Source organism: Amblyraja radiata, chromosome 27, assembly GCF_010909765.2.
Source record: "Amblyraja radiata isolate CabotCenter1 chromosome 27, sAmbRad1.1.pri, whole genome shotgun sequence".
In the NCBI taxonomy this organism is placed as follows: domain Eukaryota; kingdom Metazoa; phylum Chordata; class Chondrichthyes; order Rajiformes; family Rajidae; genus Amblyraja; species Amblyraja radiata.
The window spans coordinates 15617054-15640116 of NC_045982.1; the positions used below are offsets into that span (position 1 = coordinate 15617054).

The 23063-nt window shown below is 44.2% G+C and overlaps 1 protein-coding gene across 3 annotated transcripts in view; it reads left to right on the forward strand.

The window, feature by feature from the left end:
- Window positions 1-12827: 12827 nt before the first annotated feature.
- LOC116988485 (protein argonaute-1) overlaps window positions 12828-23063 on the forward strand; it is a 72012-nt gene continuing 61776 nt past the window's right edge. For all 3 annotated transcript variants that reach the window (XM_033045228.1, XM_033045232.1, XM_033045231.1), the window contains exon 1: window positions 12828-12947. In XM_033045228.1, the coding sequence (XP_032901119.1) occupies window positions 12923-12947 (25 nt within the window). In that variant the 5' untranslated portion in view covers window positions 12828-12922. The remainder of the gene's footprint in view (window positions 12948-23063) is intronic.

Sequence of the window (23063 nt, forward strand, 5' to 3'; positions counted from 1 at the left end):
GTTCTAGTTCAAGAAGAGGACAAATGGCAATGGAGATTTGACAAAACTGTACAAGATCAGAATATATTTCCAGTAACTCAAATAGATAAGGAGCTTGGTTTATCACATGGCTTAAGGACTGGAGATATTAAAGTGAAAAGCAAAATGAAAAACTTTCTCTATGCAGAACATTAAAATCCATCTCTTTCTCATTGTCAGGGTTAAAGGAAGTAGTGAATTATTGTATTCAAAAGCACTTGAAGGAGTTAATTTGCAGAGCTATAAGGAATGGCGCAAAATAAATTGTTCAAAAGGAGCCAACCTGAACCAATGTCCCCTGAGCCATAATAATTCTGTGATTTCTTTGGTGGTACTTTAACATCTCTTTAGTCTACCACTAATGAATTGCCACATAATAGACTGAGCTACAAGCTTCTCCACTTCTCAAGAATTTCCTTCCAAATCCTAACCAAACTTTCTTTGGGAGTCTGCCTTCACTGAAATAATGCAGGAACTGGTACCGAGTTCCAGGCCAAGCTTGCTGTCTTTCCCCAACTGTGTATTCAATGGTCCTAAGTTGATTCCACGTTGATAATGGTTATAATACATTGATATTTTCAAGGAACTGAAATTGATGGAAAGAATTGAAGGAACATTTACGCTTGAATCCCCACTCTGAAATTGTCTAATGTAGATACATCAGCCGGAGCCTGAATCCTTGGCCAGGTTCCATTTGTTTCCTCCAATAACATCATATTCTTACAATTTAACAGCTTTAACAATAGACAATAGGTGCAGGAGTAGGCCATTCGGCCTTTCAAGCCAGCACCGCCATTCAATGTGATCATGGCTGATCATCCCCAATCAGTACCCCCATCCTGCCTTCTCCCCATATCACCAGACTTCGCTATCTTTAAGAGCCCTCTCTAGCTCTCTCTTGAAAGTATCCAGAGAACGGTCCTCCACCGCCCTCTGAGGCAGAGAATTCCACACTCACTACTCTGTGAGCAAAAGTGTTTCCTCGTCCCCATTCTAAATGGCTTGCCCCTTATTCTTAAACTGGCCCCCGGTTCTGGTCTCCCCCAACATCGGGGAACATGTTTCCTGCCTCTAGCATGTCCAAACCCTTAATCTTATATGTTTCAATAAGATCTCCTCTCATCCTTCTAAGCTCCAGAGTATACAAGCCCAGCCGCTCATAGTAACAGAAACATAGAAAATAGGTGCAGGAGGAGGCCATTCGACCCTTCGAGCCAACACCGCCATTCATTGCGATCATGGCTGATCATCCCCAATCAATAACCCGTGCCTGCCTTCTCCCCATATCCCTTGATTCCACTAGCCCCTAGAGCTCTATCTAACTCTCTTAAATCCATCCAGTGATTTGGCCTCCACTGCCCTCTGTGGCAGGGAATTCCACAAATTCACAATTCTGGGTGAAAAAGTTTTTTCTCACCTCAGTCTTAAATGGCCTCCCCTTTATTCGAAGACTGATGATCAGCCATGATCATATTGAATGGCGGTGCAGGCTCGAAGGGCCGAATGGCCTACTCCTGCACCTAATTTCTATGTTTCTATGACTGGCCCCTGGTTCTGGACTCGCCCAGCATTGGGAACATTGGAACCTTTTCCGCACCTGGACGCTCAGGTTGCCGTATCACGCCGCGATGCAACTGGTCAGCATGCTCTCTACTGTGCATCTGTAGAAGTTCGAAAGAGTCCTCCTTGATATACCGACTCTCCATAATCTTCTCAGGAAGTAGAGGCGTTGATGTGCTTTCCTTATGATTGCTTCAGTGTTCTGGGACCAGGAGAGATCTTCGGAAATATGCATGCCCAGGAATTTGAAGTTCTTGACCCTTTCCATCATCGACCTGTTTATATAAACGGGACTGTGGGTCCCCATCCTACCCCTTCCGAAGTCCACAATCAGTTCCTTGGTGTTGCTAGTGTTGAGAGCCAGGTTATTGTGCAGGCACCATTTGGTCAATCGGTCAATCTCACTTCTATATTCTGACTCGTCCCCAGCAGTGATACGTCCCACAACAGTGGTGTCGGCGAACTTGATGATGGAGTTCGCACTATGTCCGGCTACGCAGTCATGAGTATAGAGTGAGGACAGCAGGGGGCTGAGCACGCAGCCTTGAGGTTCTCCCGTGCTGATTGTTATCGAGGATGACACATTTCCACCAATACGAACAGACTGGTCGTCTGAGGAAGTCGAGGATCCAATTGCAGAGACCCAGATCTGAGAGCTTGGTAACCAGCTTGGAGGGGATGATGGTATTAAACGCCGAACTGCAGTCAATGAATAACAGCCTGACATATGAGTTTTTGTTGTCCAAGTGGTCCAGAGTGGAGTGGAGAGCCAGTGAGATACCGTTGATCTGTTGCGGAGGTAAGCGAACTGTAGTGGGTCCCGGTTTTTGTCGAGGTATGAGTTGATTTGCGCCATGATCAGCCCCTCAAAGCACTTCATCACCACAGACGTTAGTGCCACTGGTCGATAGTCGTTGAGGCACGTCTCCTTGCTCTTCTTGGGCACCGGTATTATTGATGCCCTTTTAAAGCAGGTGGGAACCTCAGACGTGAAAGGTTGAAAATGTCCGTAAAAACTCCAGCCAGTTGGTCCGCACAGGTTTTTAAAACACGCCCGGGTATGCCATCAGGTCCAGGTGCTTTCCGAGGGTTCACCCCTCTGAAGGATCTTCTGATGTCGGCCTCTGTGACTGTGACCGAAATCCCATCACGGCGAATGGGGGCTCAGGAAGGCACATCAGTGTTTTCCCTATCAAAGCGTGCGTAAAATGCATTGAGCTCGTCAGGGAGTGATGCTTCGCTGACATTTGAGCTGCCTCCTGACTTCGCCTTGTAGGCATTCAAGCCCCTCCACAGTTGCCGAACATCCATCTCATCCCCCAGCTTGGAGCAGGTCCCTTGTGGCCTTTTTGATGGCCTTACCAAGATCATATCTGGTCTTTTTGTAGACCTCTATCTCCAGACCTGAATTCCCGGGATCTGGTCTTCAGAAGAATGCGGATCTCATGGTTCATCCAAGGCTTCTGGTTAGGAAACACTCGGAAGGTTTTTGTTGGGATGCAGTCCTCCACACATTTCTTTATGAATTCTGTAGCAACTGTGGCGTATTCATTCAGGTCCGTTGCCGAGTCCCTGAACATTGCCCAGTCTACAGACTCCAAACAGTCCTGGAGTTGTTCCTCTACCTCCCCCGATCAGCTCTGTACAGTCCTCACCTCTGGGAGTGCGCTCTTCAATTGCTGCCTGTAGGCAGGAAGAAGCAGCACCGCAGTATGGTCGTATTTACCGAAGTGAGGGCAAGGGATAGAGCGATAGGCATCCTTGATGGTCGTGTAGCAGTGGTCGAGGGTGTTTGGTCCTCTGGTGCTGCAGGAGACATGTTGGTGGAAGTTAGGGAGCGATTTCATAAGGTTGGCTTTGTTGAAATCCCCGCCTCTGGTGGTAAATGCCTCGGGGTAAGACGTCTGGTGCTTGTTAAACATGGCGTGTGGCTCCCCCAGTGCCAGATGGACATCTGTCTGGGAAGGGATGTAGACTGTGGTCAGGATGATGGAAGTGAATAACCTCCCATGCAGACATGCTCAGTATATCGAAACACCTGAGACACTAACCCCATGCAATGTTACTTGGAATATGGCCCTGAAATTTGCCTAACATTCATTCTGTGGCAGAACTCAAAAACATCACATGCACTGCCAGTTGTTCAGTTATGTGAGCACGTCATCCAGAAATATCTCCATGCACAGCTTTGTCTTGAAGATACCATATAGCTGCAGCCATACCATATAACCATATAACAATTACAGCACGGAAACAGGCCACCTCGACCCTTTTAGTCCGTGCCGAACACGTATTCTCCCCTAGTCCCATATACCTGCGCTCAGACCATAACCCTCCATTCCTTTCCCGTCCATATAACTATCCAATTTATTTTTAAATGATAAAAACGAACCTGCCTCCACCACCTTCACTAGAAGATCATTCCACACAGCCACCACTCTCTGAGTAAAGAAGTTCCCCCTCATGTTACCCCTAAACTTATGTCCCTTAATTCTCAAGTCATGTCCCCTTGTTTGAATCTTCCCTACTCTCAGTGGGAAAAGCTTATCCACGTCAACTCTGTCTATCCCTCTCATCACTTTAAAGACCTCTATCAAGTCCCCCCCCCCCCCCCCCCCCCCCCCCCCCTTAACCTTCTGCGCTCCAAAGAATAAAGCCCTAACTTGTTCAACCTTTCTCTGTAACTTAGTTGCTGAAACCCAGGCAACATTCTAGTAAATTTCCTCTGTACTCTCTCTAATTTGTTGACATCCTTCCTATAGTTAGGCAACCAAAATTGTACACCATACTCCAGAATTGGCCTTACCAATGCCTTGTACAATTTTAACATTACATCCCAACTTCTATACTCAATGCTCTGATTTATAAAGGCCAGCACACCAAAAGCTTTCTTTACCACCCTATCTACATGAGATTTCACCTTCAGGGAACTGTGCAGTTATTCCCAGATCCCTCTGTTCACCTGCATTCTTCAATTCCCTACCATTTACCATGTACGTCCTATTTTGATTTGTCCTGCCAAGATGTAGCACCTCACACTTATCAGCATTAAACTCCATCTTCCATCTTTCAGCCCACTCTTCCAACTGGCATAAATCTCTCTGTAGACCTTGAAAATCTACTTCATTATCCACAACCCCACCTATCTTAGTATCATCTGCATACTTACTAATCCAATTTACCACACCATCATCCAGATCATTGATGTACATGACAAACAACAGTGGACCCAACACAGATCCCTGTGGCACCCCACTAGTCACTGGCCTCCAACCTGACAAACAACCATCGACCATTACTCTCTGGCATCTCCCATTCAGCCACTGTTGAATCCATCTTGCTACTCCACCATTAATACCCAACAATTGAACCTTCTTAACCAACCTTCCATGAGGAACCTTGTCAAAGGCCTTACTGAAGTCCATATATACAACATCCACTGCTTTACCCTCATCAATTTCCCGAGTAACCTCTTCAAAAAAATTCAAGAAGATTAGTCAAATATGACCTTCCAGGCACAAATCCATGTTGACTGTTCCTAATCAGACCCTGTTTATCCAGATGCTTATATATATTATCTCTAAGTATCCTTTCCATTAATTTGCCCACCACTGACGTCAAACTAACAGGTCTATAATTGCTAGATTTACTCTTAGACCCCTTTTTAAACAATGGAACAACATGCGTAGTACGCCAATCCTCCGGCACTATTCCCGTTTCTAATGACATTTGAAATATTTCTGTCATAGCCCCTGCTATTTCTACACTAACTTCCCTCAATGTCCTAGGGAATATCCTGTCCGGACCTGGAGACTTATCCACTTTTATATTTCTCAAAAGTGTCAGTACTTCCTCTTCTTTGAATCTCATAGTTTCCATAGCTACTCTACTTGTTTCCCTTACCTCACATAATTCAATATCCTTCTCCTTGGTGAATACCGAAGAAAAGAAATTGTTCAATATCTCCCCCATCTCTTTTGGCTCTGCAGATAGCTGTCCACTCTGACTCTCAATGGACCAATTTTATCCCTCGTTATCCTTTTGCTATTAATGCAGTTGTAGAGACCCTTTGGATTTACTTTCACCTTACTTTCCAAAGCAACCTCATATCTTTTTTTAGCTTTTCTAATTTATTTCTTAAGATTCTTTTTACATTCTTTATACTCTTCAAGCACCTCATTTACTCCATGCTGCCTATAATTATTGTAGATCTCTCTCTTTTTCCGAACCGTGTCCAATTTCCCTTGAAAACCATGGCTCTTTCCAATTTTTACTATTTCCTTTCAACCGAACAGGGACATAAAGATTCTGTACTCTTAAAATTTCACCTTTAAATGTCCTCCATTTCTCTTCCACATCTTTCCCATAAAACAAACTGTCCCAATTTACTCCTTTTAAATCCTTTCACATCTCCTCAAAGTTAGCCTTTCTCCAAACAAAAATCTCAACCCTAGGTCCAGTTCTGACCCTCTCCATAATTATATTGAAACTAATAGTATTGTGATCACTGGTCCCGAACTGTTCCCCAACGCATACCTCTGCCACCTGACCCGTCTCATTTCCTAACAGGAGGTCCAGCACCGCCCCTTCTCTAGTAGGAACTTCTATGTATTGCTGCAAAAAACTATCCTGCACACATTTTACAAACTCCAACCCATCCAGCCCATTTACAGAATGTGTTTCCCAGTCTATGTGTGGAAAATTGAAATCTCCCACAATCACCACCTTGTGCTTACTACTAATATCTGCAATCTCCTTACATATTTGCTCTTCCAATTCTCTCCCCCCATTTGGCAGTCTATAATACACCCCTATAAGTGTTGCTATCCCTTTCCCATTTCTCAGTTCCACCCAAATAGCCTCCCTAAACGAGCCCTCTAATCTATCCTGCCAAAGCACTGCTGTAATATCTTCCTTGATAAGCAATGCAACACCTCCACCTCTTGCCCCTCCAGTTCTATCACACCTGAAGCAACGAAATCCTGGAATATTTAGTTTCCAATCACAGCCCTCCTGCAACCATGTTTCACTGATCACCACAACATCATACTTCCAGGTGTCAATCCAGGCTCTAAGTTCATCCACCTTTCTTACAATGCTCCTAGCATTAAAATATACACATTTAAGAAACCCACCCTCTCTTATTCTCTGTTTATTGTCTTTTTCTTCTCTCTACCCTATATTTTGGGTCAGAGTGCTACCATTCTCTGCCTCCTGCCTCACACACTGACTGCTAGCTTTCCCAATTTGAGTCCCTCCCCCCCAACCATACTAGTTTAAATACTCCCCAGTAGCCTTTGCAAATCTCCCCGTCAGGATATTGGTCCCCCTCGAGTTCAAGTGCAACCCGTCCTTTCTGTACAGGTCGCACCTTCCCCAAAAGAGGTCCCAATGATCCAGAAACTTGAATCCATACCCACTGCACCAGTCCCTCATCCACTCATTTATCCTCCACCTCGCTCCATTCCTACTCTCACTGTCGCATGGCACAGGCAGTAATCCTGAGATTGTTACCTTTGCAGTCCTTCTCCTTAACTCTCTACCTAACTCCCTAAATTCTTCTTTCAGATTAAGATTCAGATTCAATTTTAATTGTCATTGTCAGTATACAATACAGAGACAACGAAATGCATTTAGCATCTCCCTGGAAGAGCGACATAGCAAATGATTTGAATAAATAATAATAAGTGTCCGGGGGGGGGGGGGGGGTGATTGGCAGTCACCAAGGTACGTTGTTGAGTAGAGTGACAGTCGCCGGGAAGAAGCTGTTCCTGGACCTGCTGGTTCGGCAACGGAGAGACCTGTAGCGCCTCCCGGATGGTAGGAGGGTAAACAGTCCATGGTTGGGGTGAGAGCAGTCCTTGGCGATGCTGAGCACCCTCCGCAGACAACGCTTGCTTTGGACAGACTCAATGGAGGGGAGCGAGGAACCGGTGATGCGTTGGGCAATTTTCACCACCCTCTGCAATGCCTTCCGGTCGGAGACAGAGCAGTTGCCATACCATACTGTGATGCAGTTGGTAAGGATGCTCTCGATGGTGCAGCGGTAGAAGTTCACCAGGATCTGAGGAGACAGATGGACCTTCTTCAGTCTCCTCAGGAAGAAGAGACGCTGGTGAGCCTTCTTGATCAGAGTTGAGGTATTGTGGGTCCAAGAGAGGTCATCGGAGATGTTGACTCCCAGGAACCTGAAGCTAGAAACACGTTCCACCTCCGTCCCATTAATGTGGATGGGGGTGTACGTGCCGCCCCTGGACTTCCTGAAGTCTACAATGAGCTCCTTGGTCTTCTTGGAGTTAAGGGCCAGGTTGTTGTCAGCGCACCATGCTGCTAAGTGATTTACCTCCTCCCTGTAGGCCGACTCATCGTTTTTGCTGATGAGGCCAATCACCGTTGTATCATCTGCATACTTGATGATGGTGTTAGTACCATGTACAGGTGTGCAGTCATAGGTGAAGAGGGAGTAGAGGAGGGGGCTCAGCACACAGCCCTGTGGAACGCCGGTGTTCAGGGTGAGGGTTGAAGAGGTGTGCTTGTCTAACCTAACAGACTGGGGTCTGTTGGTTAGAAAGTCCAGTATCCAGTTGCAGAGGGAGGGGTCGATGCCCAGGTTACCGAGTTTGGTGATCAGTTTTGATGGTATAATGGTGTTGAATGCTGAGCTGTAATCGATGAACAGCATTCTTACGTAAGTGTCTCTGTTGTCGAGGTGGGAGAGGGCGGAGTGAAGTGCCGTTGAGATGGCATCCTCTGTACTCCTGTTCTTGCGGTAGGCAAACTGATAGGTATCCAGTGTGGGGGGTAGGCAGCTTTTGAGGTGTGCCAGGACCAGCCTCTCGAAGCACTTGGTGATGATGGGGGTAAGTGCAACTGGGCGGAAGTCGTTGAGGCTTGCCGCAGTGGAGTGTTTTGGCACTGGCACGATGGAGGTGGTTTTAAGGCACGTGGGGACAACTGCTTGGGCAAGTGACAGGTTGAAGATGTCAGTCCAGACGTCTGTCAGCTGCGCAGCACAGGCCCTGAGCACGCGCCCGGGGATGCCGTCAGGGCCAGCAGCTTTACGTGCATTAGTCCTACTCAGTGCCACTTATACGTCGTAGGGGGTGAGTGTGAGGGGTTGGTGATCGGCAGGTAGCACAGCCTTGATGGCTGTCTCTAGATTGTCCCTGTCGAAGCGGCCATAGAAGTGATTAAGCTCCTCAAGGAAGGAGGCGTCGCTGGATGTGGGGGTGGTGTTGGAGGGTCTGTAGTCCGTGATGGCCTGGATGCCTTGCCACATGCGTCGGGGGTCGGAGTTGTTGTTGAAGTGCTCCTCAATCCTGAGCTTATGGCAGTGCTTGGCCTTCTTGATGCCCCTCTTCAGGTTACCCCTGGCTGAACTGTAGGCTCGAGCATCGCCTGTCCCGTGCTTTCAGCAGTAGCCTGACCTCGCTGTTCATCCATGGCTTCTGATTCGGGAATATGGTCACCTGTTTGAGGGAGGTGACACTATTGATGGTGGAGTTTATAAAGTCCAGAACAGAGGATGTGTAGGAATCAATGTCCGTGTGGGAGTCAAGGGTGGCCTGGGCTGCAAACGCCTTCTAGTCAGTGTTTCCAAAACACTGCTGAAGTGTGAAGTCCGCTTCCTCTGACCAGACTTTAACTGTCCTCACAGTTGGTTTAACCCGTCTGATGAGTGGGGAGTACTTAGGGAGCAGGAACAATGAGACGTGATCAGACTGACCAAGGTGGGGGAGGGGGATGGCTTTGTAAGCTTCAGCCATGTTGGTGTAGACTTTGTCCAGTGTCTTGTCTACTCTAGTGGGGAAGGAGACATGTTGGTGGAATTTGGGGAGTACAGTCTTCAGGTTAGAGTGATTGAAGTCACCCGCAACAATGAAGGCTGCCTCGGGGTTGTGCGTCTGTTGATTGCTAATGGCAGTATGCAGCTCTTTCATTGCAAGCTTGGCATTAGCATCAGGAGGGATATAGGCTGCAGTCACACAGTGGAGGTGAACTCTCTGGGCAGATAGAACGGTCTGCATCTAACCAAGAGGAACTCAAGGTTAGCTGAGCAGTGACTCTCGATGATGGTGAGTCCGTGCACCATGCTTTATTTACATAAATGCACAGACCCCCGCCTCTGGTCTTACCGGAGTCTGATGTCCTGTCCGCTCGGAGTAAATGACGCCCCGATAGCTGGATGGCGCTGTCAGGAACGTCAGTGTTGAGCCAAGTTTCCGTGAAGATCAGGATGTTGCAGTCCTTGATCCAGTTGTGGGAGGTGATCCTTAGCCGGAGTTCAGGACCTCTTCTCTTTTTTTACCTATGTTGTTGGTACCTATATGTACCACAACCTCAGGCTCCTCTCCCTCCCATTTCAGGATTTCTTGGACACGTTCAGACACATCCCTGACCCTGGCACCAGGGAGGCAAACTACCATCCGGGTCTCCTGTCTGCATCCACAGAATCGCCTATCCGACCCCCTGACTATAGAGTCCCCTATTACAATTGCCCTCCTCTTCTTTTCCTTACCCTTCTGAGCAACAGGACCGGTCTTTGTGCCAGAGGCCCGGCCGCTGTCATACGTTTGATCTCTCAGTTTGCTGCTAATGTGCAAAGGTTCTGCCCTTGAGGGTGGTGTTGGTTGCATTGCATTTCCTCATCCTACAATCTCTTGAATAAGGTTAAGCATGCATATCTAACCCTTCCACTGTCTTTTTCTTTCAGAAGTCAGAACGTAGTACAGTTTCACAATTTTCTGAGGTTGCCATTGTTGTATCACCCGTGCTTCCTGACTTCGCCTTGTAGGCATTCAAGCCCCTCCACAGTTGCCGAACATCCGTCTTATCCTTTTGGCCTTTTTGATGGCCTTACCAAGGTCATATCTGGTCTTCTTGTTGACCTCTATCTCCAGACCTGAATGCCTGGGATCGGGGGGGGGGGGGGGGGGCTGCTATTTGTATACATAGGGTATGCAGTAAAGAATTTCACTGTGCCTAGTCACATGTGACAATAAAGTATTCCATTCCGTAATTGTAACTCATCACATCTACTGCGCTACTCAAGCTCTAGAAAGCTATCAAAATGCCGAAGTTTACAGTCATGTAGCCTTTGGCCTGTTCAAAATCTATTTAACAGGTCACCCATTAATATGTTAATTGAAACATATATGGCTGCTGTCTGAGGTAGGTTAGGCGCAGTTTGTTGTTCCCTTCCAGACATTGCCATTCCTTCAAAGGATGTGTGGAGATATTTCCGGAAGAGGTTGCTGCGATGGCAGGAACTAGACTCTACAAGCTATTGTTGTACGTTAACTACAGGTGGATTTTTTCAGTTCACCTGCAGGTCACCAACTATTGATGTGTATGTGCATACGTCAGCAAGGACAGGGAGAAGTAAATCGGGAGTAGAGTTATGTTTCTGAAGCACATTCAGCTGTTGTCCACAATCCTGTGTAATGACTTGTGCCAAATGGATGCACAGTCCACCAGTACTGAATGTGATAAAGCAATGGCTTGGGTCTGGAATGTTTTTGTCTGTGCTTCCCACATTGAGCCAAACTGCCTTGACCAGCAGATTGTTTTGAGTTTTGAATTTTGGTGTTGGGTCGCTGAGATATTCCCAAATAATTATTAACTCTTTCTAATCTTATTCCAAGGTATGTTGGGGGTGAAGTCCTGCTTTACACTCTGACAAATGTGTATAGATGTTCAGTTTTCTTTTCTTTTGGAATCCCTTTGGTAGTGTAGAATGAGAATGCAGTTAAGAATTTTGGCAAGCTTGGTGTGACCTGTCGTGTACTATTCCATTTTGCTGTGCTAAAAAAAAAAGATCAAGAGCACAGAATTATGGAGTTTGAGCAGAACAAATGTGTTCTGTGTGGAGGAAGTAGATTTGGCTATTGTTATTTGAGGGAGATTTAAGAGCCAGAACAGGTACCTCTGTGAAGACTTTCTCTTCGAATATCAAGAAGACAAAACGCAGGGCCACAAGATATGCCCACAGTTTAGAAGATGCAAGGAACTGCAGATGCTGGTTGGATAAAAAGGACAAACTGCTGGAGGAATTCAGCAGGTCAGGCGGTATCTCTGGAGAACATGGTTACGCTGTTTCAACGGAAAGAGATTATTCTTATCACCGCAGATGGATAGCCTAGTCTATTATGAAAGAGGAAGTGGTTACCTGAAGTTGCATCTCAAGTCTGGAAACCTGACATTCCTCAAGCTGACATTCTTCGTTGTAACAGCACAGGAGACCGCAGACAACACGAGTGGAGCGGAGAATTAAAGCGGCAGGTAGCGGGGAAGCTCGGGACTGCAGCCACAAATAACTTGCTGTCCCGCTGAGTTACTCCAGCATTTTGTGTCTTTCTTCAGTGTAAACCCGCATCTGCAGTACCTTCCTCCACGTTGTGGCTGACGGGAAATGGACTGGCGACGTTTCAGAGGAAGAAGGGTCCCGAGCCCAAACATCGTCTGTGCATTCCCTCCACAGATGCTGGCTGCCTCGCCCGCTGAGTTACTCCATCCAGCACTTGTTCCTTGACCTTTAAATCTACTGCAATTTTTTTTAATCGACTCTTGCACCGTTAGACGCCCGTTGTTGCGCCGCCTATGACCGCGGTGCGGCGCTCCAAGCGCGGTTTCCCGTCAGTAGAAGATAGACACAAAATACCAAAGATACTAGAGGAGCTCCTCTATAATCTTTGCAAAATATTGGAATGACAGTGGGTCAGGCAGCATCTCTGGAGAGAAGGAATGGGCGATGTTTCGGGTCGAGACCCTTCTTCAGACAGTCAGGGGAGAGGGAGACTAGAGACGCCCGTTGAGTTTCTCCAGCATTTTTGTGTACCTTCGGAGTCTGAAGAAGGGTTTCGGCCCGAAACGTTGCCTATTTCCTTCGCTGCGGCTCCATAGATGCTGCTGCACCCTGTCAAAGCAGATCAAAGCAGACGCTGCCCAAAGGAAATGTAGAATTGATCATTCATAGGGTAGGAAGGAACTGCAGATGCTGATTTACGCCGTAGATAAGACACAAAATGCTGGAATAGCTCAGCGGGACGGGCAGCATCCCTGGAGAGAAGGAATAGGTGACAATTTCGGGTGGGGGGCCTTGATCGTTGTTAGCTGAGTGAGAGTCGCCGCTTCGCTGCCGCCAGCTGCTGCTGCTGATCTGAGGGAATGGCGGAGGCGGGAGAACCAACGGTGGCGGCGCGTGCGCGCTAACGGACAGCCATGCCCGGCCCGCGCATGCGCGCTGCGAGTGTGTGTTGTGAAGTGGAGTTGTGCTGCGGGAAGAGGACGCCGGGTTTTAGGCGTTTGACCGCGGGGAAATCCGCGCTCACACACGGTCTATGGGATGGAAGCGGGTACAGCGACAGCCGGTAAGCCGCCGGACAGCGGGGACTGAGCAGCTTGCTTTTATTTTCCTGTGGTGAGCTGAGGGGCTCCGGATAAGGGTGTGTGTGGGGGGGAGGGAGGCATGCGCACTGGGCTGGTACCGCAGGAGCAAGCGGTGCAAAGAGTTGGAGTTAAAACAACACGCAGGTTGCGAGAGGAGCGCACAACTCACTGGGTGGGCTGAGCGGTCGAGAGCAGAGCAGCAAAAGAGAGCGCAAAATCCGCACGTATTCAAACTTTGCGCCGAGTTTCAAGTGATGTAGCGCGTCAGGGAGGAATTTGATGGAGGGATTACACTTGGGAGATTTTCCACACTGTGCCATCAAGTCTGTGTATTTTATTGAGAAAGTTACCACGAAATAAAGTATAGCGCAATGTAAAACAACTAAATCTATCGCCGTGGATGTTAAATAACGGCAGGGTCGCGGTTTGGTGAAGAATGGATTTAACGGGGATTTTGAACATTATTTCGGGGTAGTTAGGGTAAGCATGTCTTATTCGTTCACAGGTGGTAATTTTTGATTGAAAATCAAAACTAAAATTCAACACGAGCTCTAGTGTTTACAAAGTGCTGGAGTAACTCAGCGGGTCAGGCAGTCTCTCTGACTCGCTGAGTTACTCCAGCACTGTCTATCTTTGGTATAAACCAGCATCTGCAGTTTCTTGTTTCTACGCTAGTGTTTACAAACTTAGTTGATAGCTCATACAATCTGGTTCCGTCGTTGTCGGGTCATCTTATCCTTTCTTGTTGATCCCGTGGATACAAGCTATTGATGACAGTGACCTTGTTAAACAGATGTACAATATATTTAATTGTATTGTTTTGCACTATGAAACAGCGCAATCGAACAAATTTACTAGTCGTTGCCGTAGGATCTTAGAGTCGGAACATTAATTGCTGTGTTTGTCCGCACTGACAGCAGTGACTACAGTTCAAAATAAATTAATTGACTGAAATGTTTTACGGTCTTTGCCTCCGCGGTCATGTTCTTGCGTCTACAAATCAATGCTGCGGATTCAAATTCTAATCCAGAGATATGAAACCTTGCACTTTGGCGCTGAAGGAGCGCGACACTGCTCTTGGGAGACGTTGTTGAAGAGAACCTCTCAAAGCCTTTCCTGGAAGACACAAAAGGTGTCATGCCAGTTTGAAGAACAGTTTTTCCTAACAGCATCCTAAGCAACGTTCAACACTCAATATCACCAAAACAAATTATTTATTCATTCTTCTGATTAATCCTGATGTTCAAAGTGTAGACATCCACACGTTTGTTTAAACATCCAAGTTATTAATTATATTAAGCATTATTCAGCTGGGTTATCGTGCCCAATTTTAAAATGGCATTTTACGGATGGTTCAGAGTTGATGGGATAATTCTTTTTACAGCAACAAAGGCAGGATTTTGTTGCTGTGCAGTATTGTTGAAGACGTTATATTGAATAAATGAGGAGAAATGGCTCAATGATCGATAAGCAGCTCAAATACAAGTGAGAGTTTTTGACAGATTTTACGATTTGGAATGTACTTCCTTGTAGAATCGTGTATAGAGATTACATTGGAGCCTTCAGAAAATAATAGAATAAATATTCAGGAAAAAAGAATGGGGATACAGCCGACTGGACTAACTAGATTACACTGTGAAAGCTGGTGCAGACTTGCCAGACTGAATGGCTGCCCTCTGAACTGGATACTGAACTGATTGTAACTCATTCTATTAATCAGTTTTAATTTAAATCTGACATGGCCTAGAAGATCTACTCTGGGAAATATGCATGTGCCATGTATCAGACCATGTGGATGTCATAAGTGGAAATGTTTATGGTTTGCAGCTGCAAATTGAAATTAGTTTGATTTGTTTTGCTCCTACACATGCCCTCCCATATGTTTTCTTCGATATTTTGGGGCATGTTCTTTACAAATTGAGTTGTCCCTTTATAATTATTGCTACTGTGCTCAAGTTCAGCGCGATCTGTTTAAATCTGCATGGCAGCATTTCAACAATTGGTACTCTGATTATCAGCAATAGCTTTCTGGAGTTTTATGATCTCTAAGAATTCATGTATGTAAAACAACATTTCTGTATTCATTAGAGCAAGATTATTAATGTTGATTTTTCAGAAAAACTTATACATTATACATTTCTCGTACCAGCTGAATGTGTAGTTAATTGAATTGAATAGCTTGTACACTTATCTCAATAAAATAAAATAACATTTTTTTTCTGGACATTTGTCTAATTTTCATTTTGTTGTGACTTCACCCTTTTCCTTGCTCCTTTGTGATGATTCTTTCTTGGTGTAATTCTATGGGTACCAATAGCCTTTCAGTTGTTCATAGAGCTCCCCTTCATGTATTAGTTTAAACAGCTGGCTGGTTGACTGTAAGTGCTCCTGTCCTCCCCAGATCCCTATATGTACATAGTTCCAGGTGTGCTATGTTAAATCCTATTTCTCAAACTATGGAGCATGTGGACAAAATAGAAATCTTGCTGGACACCTGTTTTAACCTTCTGTTTATCCTCTGTCATGACATATAGCTTTATGTTCACATCTTTCTACTCAGAGCTATCTTTTGTGACTCAACTGCCCATTGCTAAAATTGAAATGGCATTGTAGTACCTTTGGAATAGAATACTGTGGAAACCTAAGATCAGCTATTCCACACTGAGTGGCTCATTTTCCCCTCCGATTCCTATTAAAGTTTCTTGGACATCTTGTTTCCATTCTTTTTTAGTTGGTTGGTGAGGACAAGGTGGAAGCTATAAACTATTCCTCATGAAGAGCAGAATGGTCCTGGCAAAGTGGTCACATCTATTTAGGAAATCTGTAAAATCTTGCCAATTTCAATCAAAAGATAAATCCCAGTAGTTCAATAATATTTTTAGTTTAGAGATACACCGCGGAAACAGGCTCTTCGGCTCACCGAATCCACGCTGACCAGCGATCCCCGCATATTAACATTATCCTACACACACTAGGGACATTTTTTACATTTACCATACCCATTTACCTACATATCTGTACGTCTTGAGTGTGAGAATAAATCGAAGATCTCGGTTAAAAGTCACGGGGAGAATGTACAAACTCCTTACAGACAGTACCCGTAGTCAGGATCGAACCTGGGTTGGTGATGTTGCAAGAGCTGTAAGGCAGCAACTCTACCGCTGCACCACCTGTGTCGCCCGAATTCAAATTCATTAAATAATTACATTCAGATAAGCTCTCAATTTCCCATGTGGAACCTCACTCACTTGCGGTCTCTCTCCATTTAGACAATAATCTGATGATTTAGGCAAAATCACAGTCTTTTGCTTACTCGTTCTATCTATATTCAATTGTACTTATTTGTCAAATGTATAATGATATTCCTTTTATTGCATACGGTTCAGTACAAATCTTACTAGATACAAGCACACTCATACACAAGTGTAAATGTATAGTAAGAGTAGATTGCACAGAGTCAGCAAACAAGAGTCACCACGTTTTAAGTGCCATTTTGTATGAATCAAGTCCAAAGTTGTTAAAAATCTTAGCCTGGTCATAATCGCTATTTTCCTGGTGGCTATTCTGGGTCGGTATGGCCTCGCTAGGTGATACATCAATGTCCTCCAGATCTGCAGGCTGCATCTGATCCACGTGTTCGGCTGCTTGGAGCGGTACCTGATCCAATCAAGCCCCAGGGGCCCACTCCACTGATGTCTTGATTTGCACACATCGACACTGTTCTTTACCTGCATCAGCTGCCGCCGCCATCTTCATAAATCAGGATAAATAATATCACATTTCAGAAATACAGTATCCTTATCACTTATACTATCCTGCCATCTATTTTTGTATAACTGGTAAATATGGCATTTTACTGTTCTTTCCTCCAGGTTATTAATGTAAATAATGAACAGTTGCAGGCCAATAATTGTTCCCTGGTGCTCTGCTAGTTGCCGGTCTGAAACTGTCCATTCTCACACATCCTCCAATCCTCTTATACACGAGCCTACCATGTGGTACCTTTTCAAATGCCTTTTGGAAATCTAAATACACTACATCTACTGGTAACCCTCAATCAGCTCTCCCTGTTACATTCTCAAAGAATTTGAGATAATTTATGTAACAATTTGTCCTTTACTATTAGTCCAGGCAGGCAACCTAACCCTTTATTTCCCTCTCCTGTTTGCATAGAACGGTGTCCCGATAGATGTCTACTGGTAGACATAAAATGCTGGAGAAACTCAGTGGGTCAGGCAACATCTCTGGAGAAAAGGAATAGGTGACGTTTCAGTTTGAAACCCTTCTTCAGAGTTGACCAGCATCTGCACTTCTTTCCTATACAAGTTTGCTCCACTGTGAAATTTCCTCAAGGTATGCCAACCGAAGAACTCTTGGAGTTCTTTGAAGTACTCCTCTCTTGAGGAGAGGAGGAGAGAGTGCCCGATCTAATTGTGTCCTGGGCTACTGCAGGGTTTCGAGAGGCCCACTCCACCGACACATCGACACAGACCACGAAGGCGCTGTACCTTGCCTCATGCAGCCACCATTTAACCTCCGTCCCAGGGCATATCTCGTAGCCGACCTTGGAAGACACAGAACGCCTCGGAGGGTCTCAAGCACAATTGTTTCCTCCGTCTGCCGACACAGTCAAAGGGGTTTGAAGAAGAACCTTTTCACCCAGAAGGCATGCCTAAGTGAATGGAGAAGGCAGAGACAGGCATGACATTTAAATAGCTAGACAAGCACCTAGATCGGCAAAGCATTGAAGGCTCTCAAGGTCTAGAAAATGGGATTAGTATAGTATAGACTTAATGGATAGCATGAACATGGAAGGACCTGATTCAGTGCTACCTTATATTTCCTTGTACTCTGTGTTGCATGGCCAACTATTTTAATCACAACTCTGTTGCTACTGTACTATTTTATGTTTCTGGGCAGTTCTCTCCCACCTTTCCCCACATCCCACTGTTTGTTGCAAATATACAAAAGGTAATGGGAAAACTCCTGCTTTTACATTCCACTGCAGTGAAGTTGAAGCCATTGGGACTTCAAGTACCCTTAATGCTCAGACGAACAATCCCAGAATCTGGCCTTTGTCCAACAATTTGTATTCCAAAGTTTTAATTTACTTTTTGCATGAACTGTAGATGGCATAAATGTTTCAAATTAGATTACCCTTTATAGGTGGATAGAAAACCAAAGCTATAGTCTATTGAATAATCTCATTCACTATCCCAATTTTGAACTGATAGGTTGGAAACCAACATATTCAAGTCTAAAATTTGTGGATTCATGCCTGATTTAGGGGACACACAAAACATAGGCTACTGCTTCACCATGGCAATGTTCATTTGCATGTTTGAACATCAGATGGGTGCAGCATAACAATTATTATTAAATTATCATTAAAAAATACTTGCATTCTCTCATTCATATATGTTTAATTTATCAATGTTGCATGCTATCCAGTCAAAGAAAGACCCAAACAAGTTTGCAGTCAAGCTGTGCATAGTGCACAAATAAAGGGTACGCATTTAGTGCAAGGTAGTCTGATTAAGGGTAGTTCAAAAGTCTCCATGGAGGTAGATGAGAGGTCAGGACCACACTCTAGCTGATGAGAGGTCAGGACCACACTCTAGCTGATGAGAGGTCTGTTTAGTTGTCCAGGAAGAAATTGTCTATGAATCTGCAGGTATGTATTTTCAAACTTCTGTACTCTTACCTAATGGAAGATGGGAGAAGAGGGAGTGATTGGGGTGAGACTGGTTGTTGATTATGCTGGTGGCTTTGCCGAGGCAGCGTGAAGTGTAGATTGAGTCAATGGAAGACTGATTGGTTTGCTTGATGGTCTGGGCTACATCCAAAACTCTCTGCAATTTCTTGTGGTTTTCAATGTATCTGTTCCTAAACCAGGCTGTGATGCATCCCAATAAAATACTCTATATGGTGCATCTGTAGAAGTTGGTGAGGGTTATTGGGGCATGCCAACCCTTCTAAGCCTTCTAAGGAAGTTGAGGCGTTGGTGTGCTTTCTTGGCCATGGCTTCGATGTGGCTGGTCCAGGACAAATCTCTGGTGATATTTATTCCTAGGAACTTGAAGCTTTCGACCATCTCTACTTTGGTGTCATCAATATGGTGTGTGTACTGCTTCACTTCCAGAAGTCAATCACATTCATCTTTCTCTTGTTCACATTGAGGGAGTGGTTATTGTCTTGACACCAGGTTAAAAGGTTCTCAATTACCTTTCTGGACTCCATCTTGTCATTATTTGATATCCAGCCACTACAGTGGTGGTGTCTACGACCTTGTAAATTGAGTTGGATTGGTGCTTGGCTGCGCAATCATGAATGTATAAGGAGTATAGTTGGGGGCTGAGAACACATCCTTGCACCAGTGTTAAGAAATATTGGAGGGATGATTTGTTACCTATCCTCACTGATTGTGGTCTGTTGGTCAGGAAGTCAGACCCAGTTGTATATGGGAGTGCTTTAGAAGGAACTGCAGATGCTGGTTTAAACCGAAGATAGATACAAAAAGCTGGAGTAACTCAGTGGGACAGACATTTCTGGAGAGAAGGAATGGGTGACGTTTCGGGTCGAGGCATCTGAAGAAGTGTCTCGACCCGAAACGTCTCCCATTCCTTCTCTCCAAAGATGCTGCCTGTCCCGCTGAGTTACTCCACCTTTTTGTGTCTATCTACAGATGGGAGTGCTGAATCCAAATTCCACGAGTTTGGAGATGAGCTTGGTTGGGATAATGGCGCTGAAAGTGGAGCTATAGTCAATGAATCTTTAAAATGCACTCACTTTGGAAAGTTTTTCTGCCAGGGTACCTTTACACATATCAATTGTAGGTACATTTTGGGACAATATTGTTTTTATCTGGGTATTAAAATGTATGCTTAAAAGTCAAACTTTTAAAGGGGCTCATTTACAAACTGCAGTACAGTTCATTCACTAATTTTTTTCTATAGCGTGCTGAAGAAGAGAACCATACCATACATTTCATCCTATGTGCCAGGATGATTCATGCACAATCATTACTAACCTTTGTGTGACTTATGAATTACAAAGACTTTGAAGTCAAATTCTGTAGAATTCTATCTGAGAGCTTCAACTTTGTTGTTTCATTCAGCAAAGTTGACTGATAATGAGACGGACAAATGTAATAATGTTAAGATATTTATTTCACCTCAGACAACTATTATAGGCATAAACAACAACTTTATCCCTTGGTTATGCTCACTTTATTTTTGTTTTTCAAGCAAAAATGTAATCATTTAATTTAAAAATAGATCTAGTAAATCTTAACGTACAATTGTGTTACTTGGGAACCTTGAAAATGCATCTGTTTTTCTTCAGTTGATTTCTTTAAAGGTCAAATGGTTTGAAAAGATTCCTTGTGGCTGTTGGCCTGCTCTTGTGCTTGAGCATGGACACAGACTAAGTGACAGATGGCAGTATAGAGAGAATGGACAAAGGTACTTAATGGATGGACCAGAAGCAAAGTGAAGCACAAAGAGACTGAGCATTTTAAATTAGTTTAGTGAGAAATAATATACGATATAAGGGAATGCAGTTTAAAAAATGTTTAGCAAAAACTTCTTAAGTGCTAGGAAATGGAAGAGAAGTATTAGTGTGCATAGTAGGCAAATATTTTACTATTTGAAATAAATCTGATATGTAATGCCCTCCATGATGTTTGGGACAGACCCGTCATTTATTTATTTGCCTCTATACTCCACAATTTGAGATTTGTAATAGAAAAAATCACATGGTTAAAGTGCACATTGTCAGATTTTATTAAAGGGTATTTTTATACATTTTGGTATCACCATGTGGAAATTACAGCTGTGTTTGTTCATTGTCCCGTCCCCGTCCCCCCCCCCCCCCCCATTTCAGGGCATCATAATGTTTGCGACACATGGCTTCACTGGCGTTTGTAATTGCTCAGGTGTGTTTAATCGCCTCCTTAATGCAGGTATAAGAGAGCTCTCAGCACCTAGTCTTTCCTCCCGTCTTTCCATCACCTTTGGAAACTTTTATTGCTGTTTATCAACATGAGGACCAAAGTTGTGCCAATGAAAGTCAAAGAAGCAATTATGAGACTGAGAAACAAGAATAAAACTGTTAGAGACATCAGCCAAACCTTAGGCTTACCAAAATCAACTGTTTGGAACATCATTAAGAAGAAAGAGTGCACTGGTAAGCTTACTAATCACAAAGGGACTGGCAGGACAAGGAAGACCTCAACAGCTGATGACTCTATTCTCTCTATAATAAAGAAAAATCCCCAAATACCTGTCCAACAGATCAGAAACACTTTTCAGGAGTCGGGTGTGGATTAGTCAATGACCACTGTCCGCAGAAGACTTCATGAACAGAAATACAGAGGCTACACTGCAAGGTGCAAACCACTGGCTAGCCACAAAAATAGGATGGCCAGGTTACTGTTTGCCAGGAAGTACTTAAAAGAACAACCACAGTTCTGGAAAAAGGTCTTGTGGACAGATGAGACAAAGATTAACTTATATCAGAGTAATGGCAAGAGCAAAGTATGGAGGAGAGAAGGAACTGCCCAAGATCCAAAGCATACCATCTCATCTGTGAAACACAGTGGTATGGCCTGGGCATGTATGGCTGCTGAAGGTACTGGCTCACTTATCTTCATTGATGGTACAACTGCTGATGGTAGTAGCATAATGAATTCTGAAGTGTATAGACACATCCTATCTGCTCAAGTTCAAACAAATGCCTCAAAACTCATTGGCTGGCGGGTCATTCTACAGCAAGACACTGATCCCAAACATACTGCTAAAGCAACAAAGGAGTTTTTCAAAGCTAAAAAATGGTCAATTCTTGAGTGGCCAAGTCAATCACCCCATCTGAACTCAATTGAGCATGCCTTTTATATGCTGAAGGGGACTATCCCCCAAAACAAGCATAAGCTAAAGATGGCTGCAATACGGCTGGCAGAGCATCACCAGAGAAGACACCCTGCAACTGGTGATGTTAATGAATAGCAGACTTCATGCAGTCATTGCATGCAAAGGATATGCAACAAAATACTAAACATGACTACTTTCATTTACATGACAATGCTGTGTCCCAAACATTATGGTGTCCTGAAATTGGGGGGGACTATGTATAAACACTGCTGTAGTTTCTACATGATGAAACCAAAATGTATAAAAATGGCCTTTATTAAAATTTGACAATGTGCATTTTAACCACGTGTGAATTTTTTTTTCTATTCCAAATCTCAAATTGTGGAGTACAGAGGCAAATAAATAAATGATGGACCTTTGTCCCAAACAATACGGAGTGCTATGTATTAGCATTCAATTACAAATGTCGCACACCTCTCCTCTGTAAGTCATACAAGTGGAGGCAGTTGAACATCTTGTGTCAATCTGGTGCGGTTTACATTATATTTAAACCCTATTGTAATCTGGCCTGCCTGGGATTTAGTAGGTGTAGGTGTAGGTTTACATTGTATTTCTAGCCCTAAATTGGTTAGGTCACAATGAATTGTTAATATATATTGGAAACATTAATTATTTTCAATAGGTGCTCATTTTGGCCATTCTTATGCTGTGGATTAAAGAACATGCTTGTGTAAAGTTGACAGAATTGCAATAAAGTAAGTCTGTAAACACTTTTACCAGTTTGTTCCTTTCTTGTACCAAATAAAATGGAAGAAATGCTTTTGCCTGCGCAGACATGTGATTGTGAAGTTTTATGGCAGCTCTTCTCAGTTTATTGGCATGGATACTTGTACATAGCATGGTATGGTATTAGCTCTTGGCACCATATTTACTAGATTCTTATGCTATGGATAGATAATGATGAAAAGTTTAGTGCATTTATTGTGACCTTAATGAGTTCACAGAGCATCTTAATATTTGATCTTTTGGTACAGTGTGGGATAATCCTTCTTGAAAGCCTTGGGCCTGTACCTTAGCAGAGAGTGAGGCTCTTTATTCAAAGTTTCTAGTTAGGATAAATCCAAATTCTCTTTGTCAGAACACAGTTGTCAATGCATTTCTTGACAACTGAGTACACTCATTCATGCTTGGTTAAGTGATCTTGAACATCTTCATGTCCACCGACTC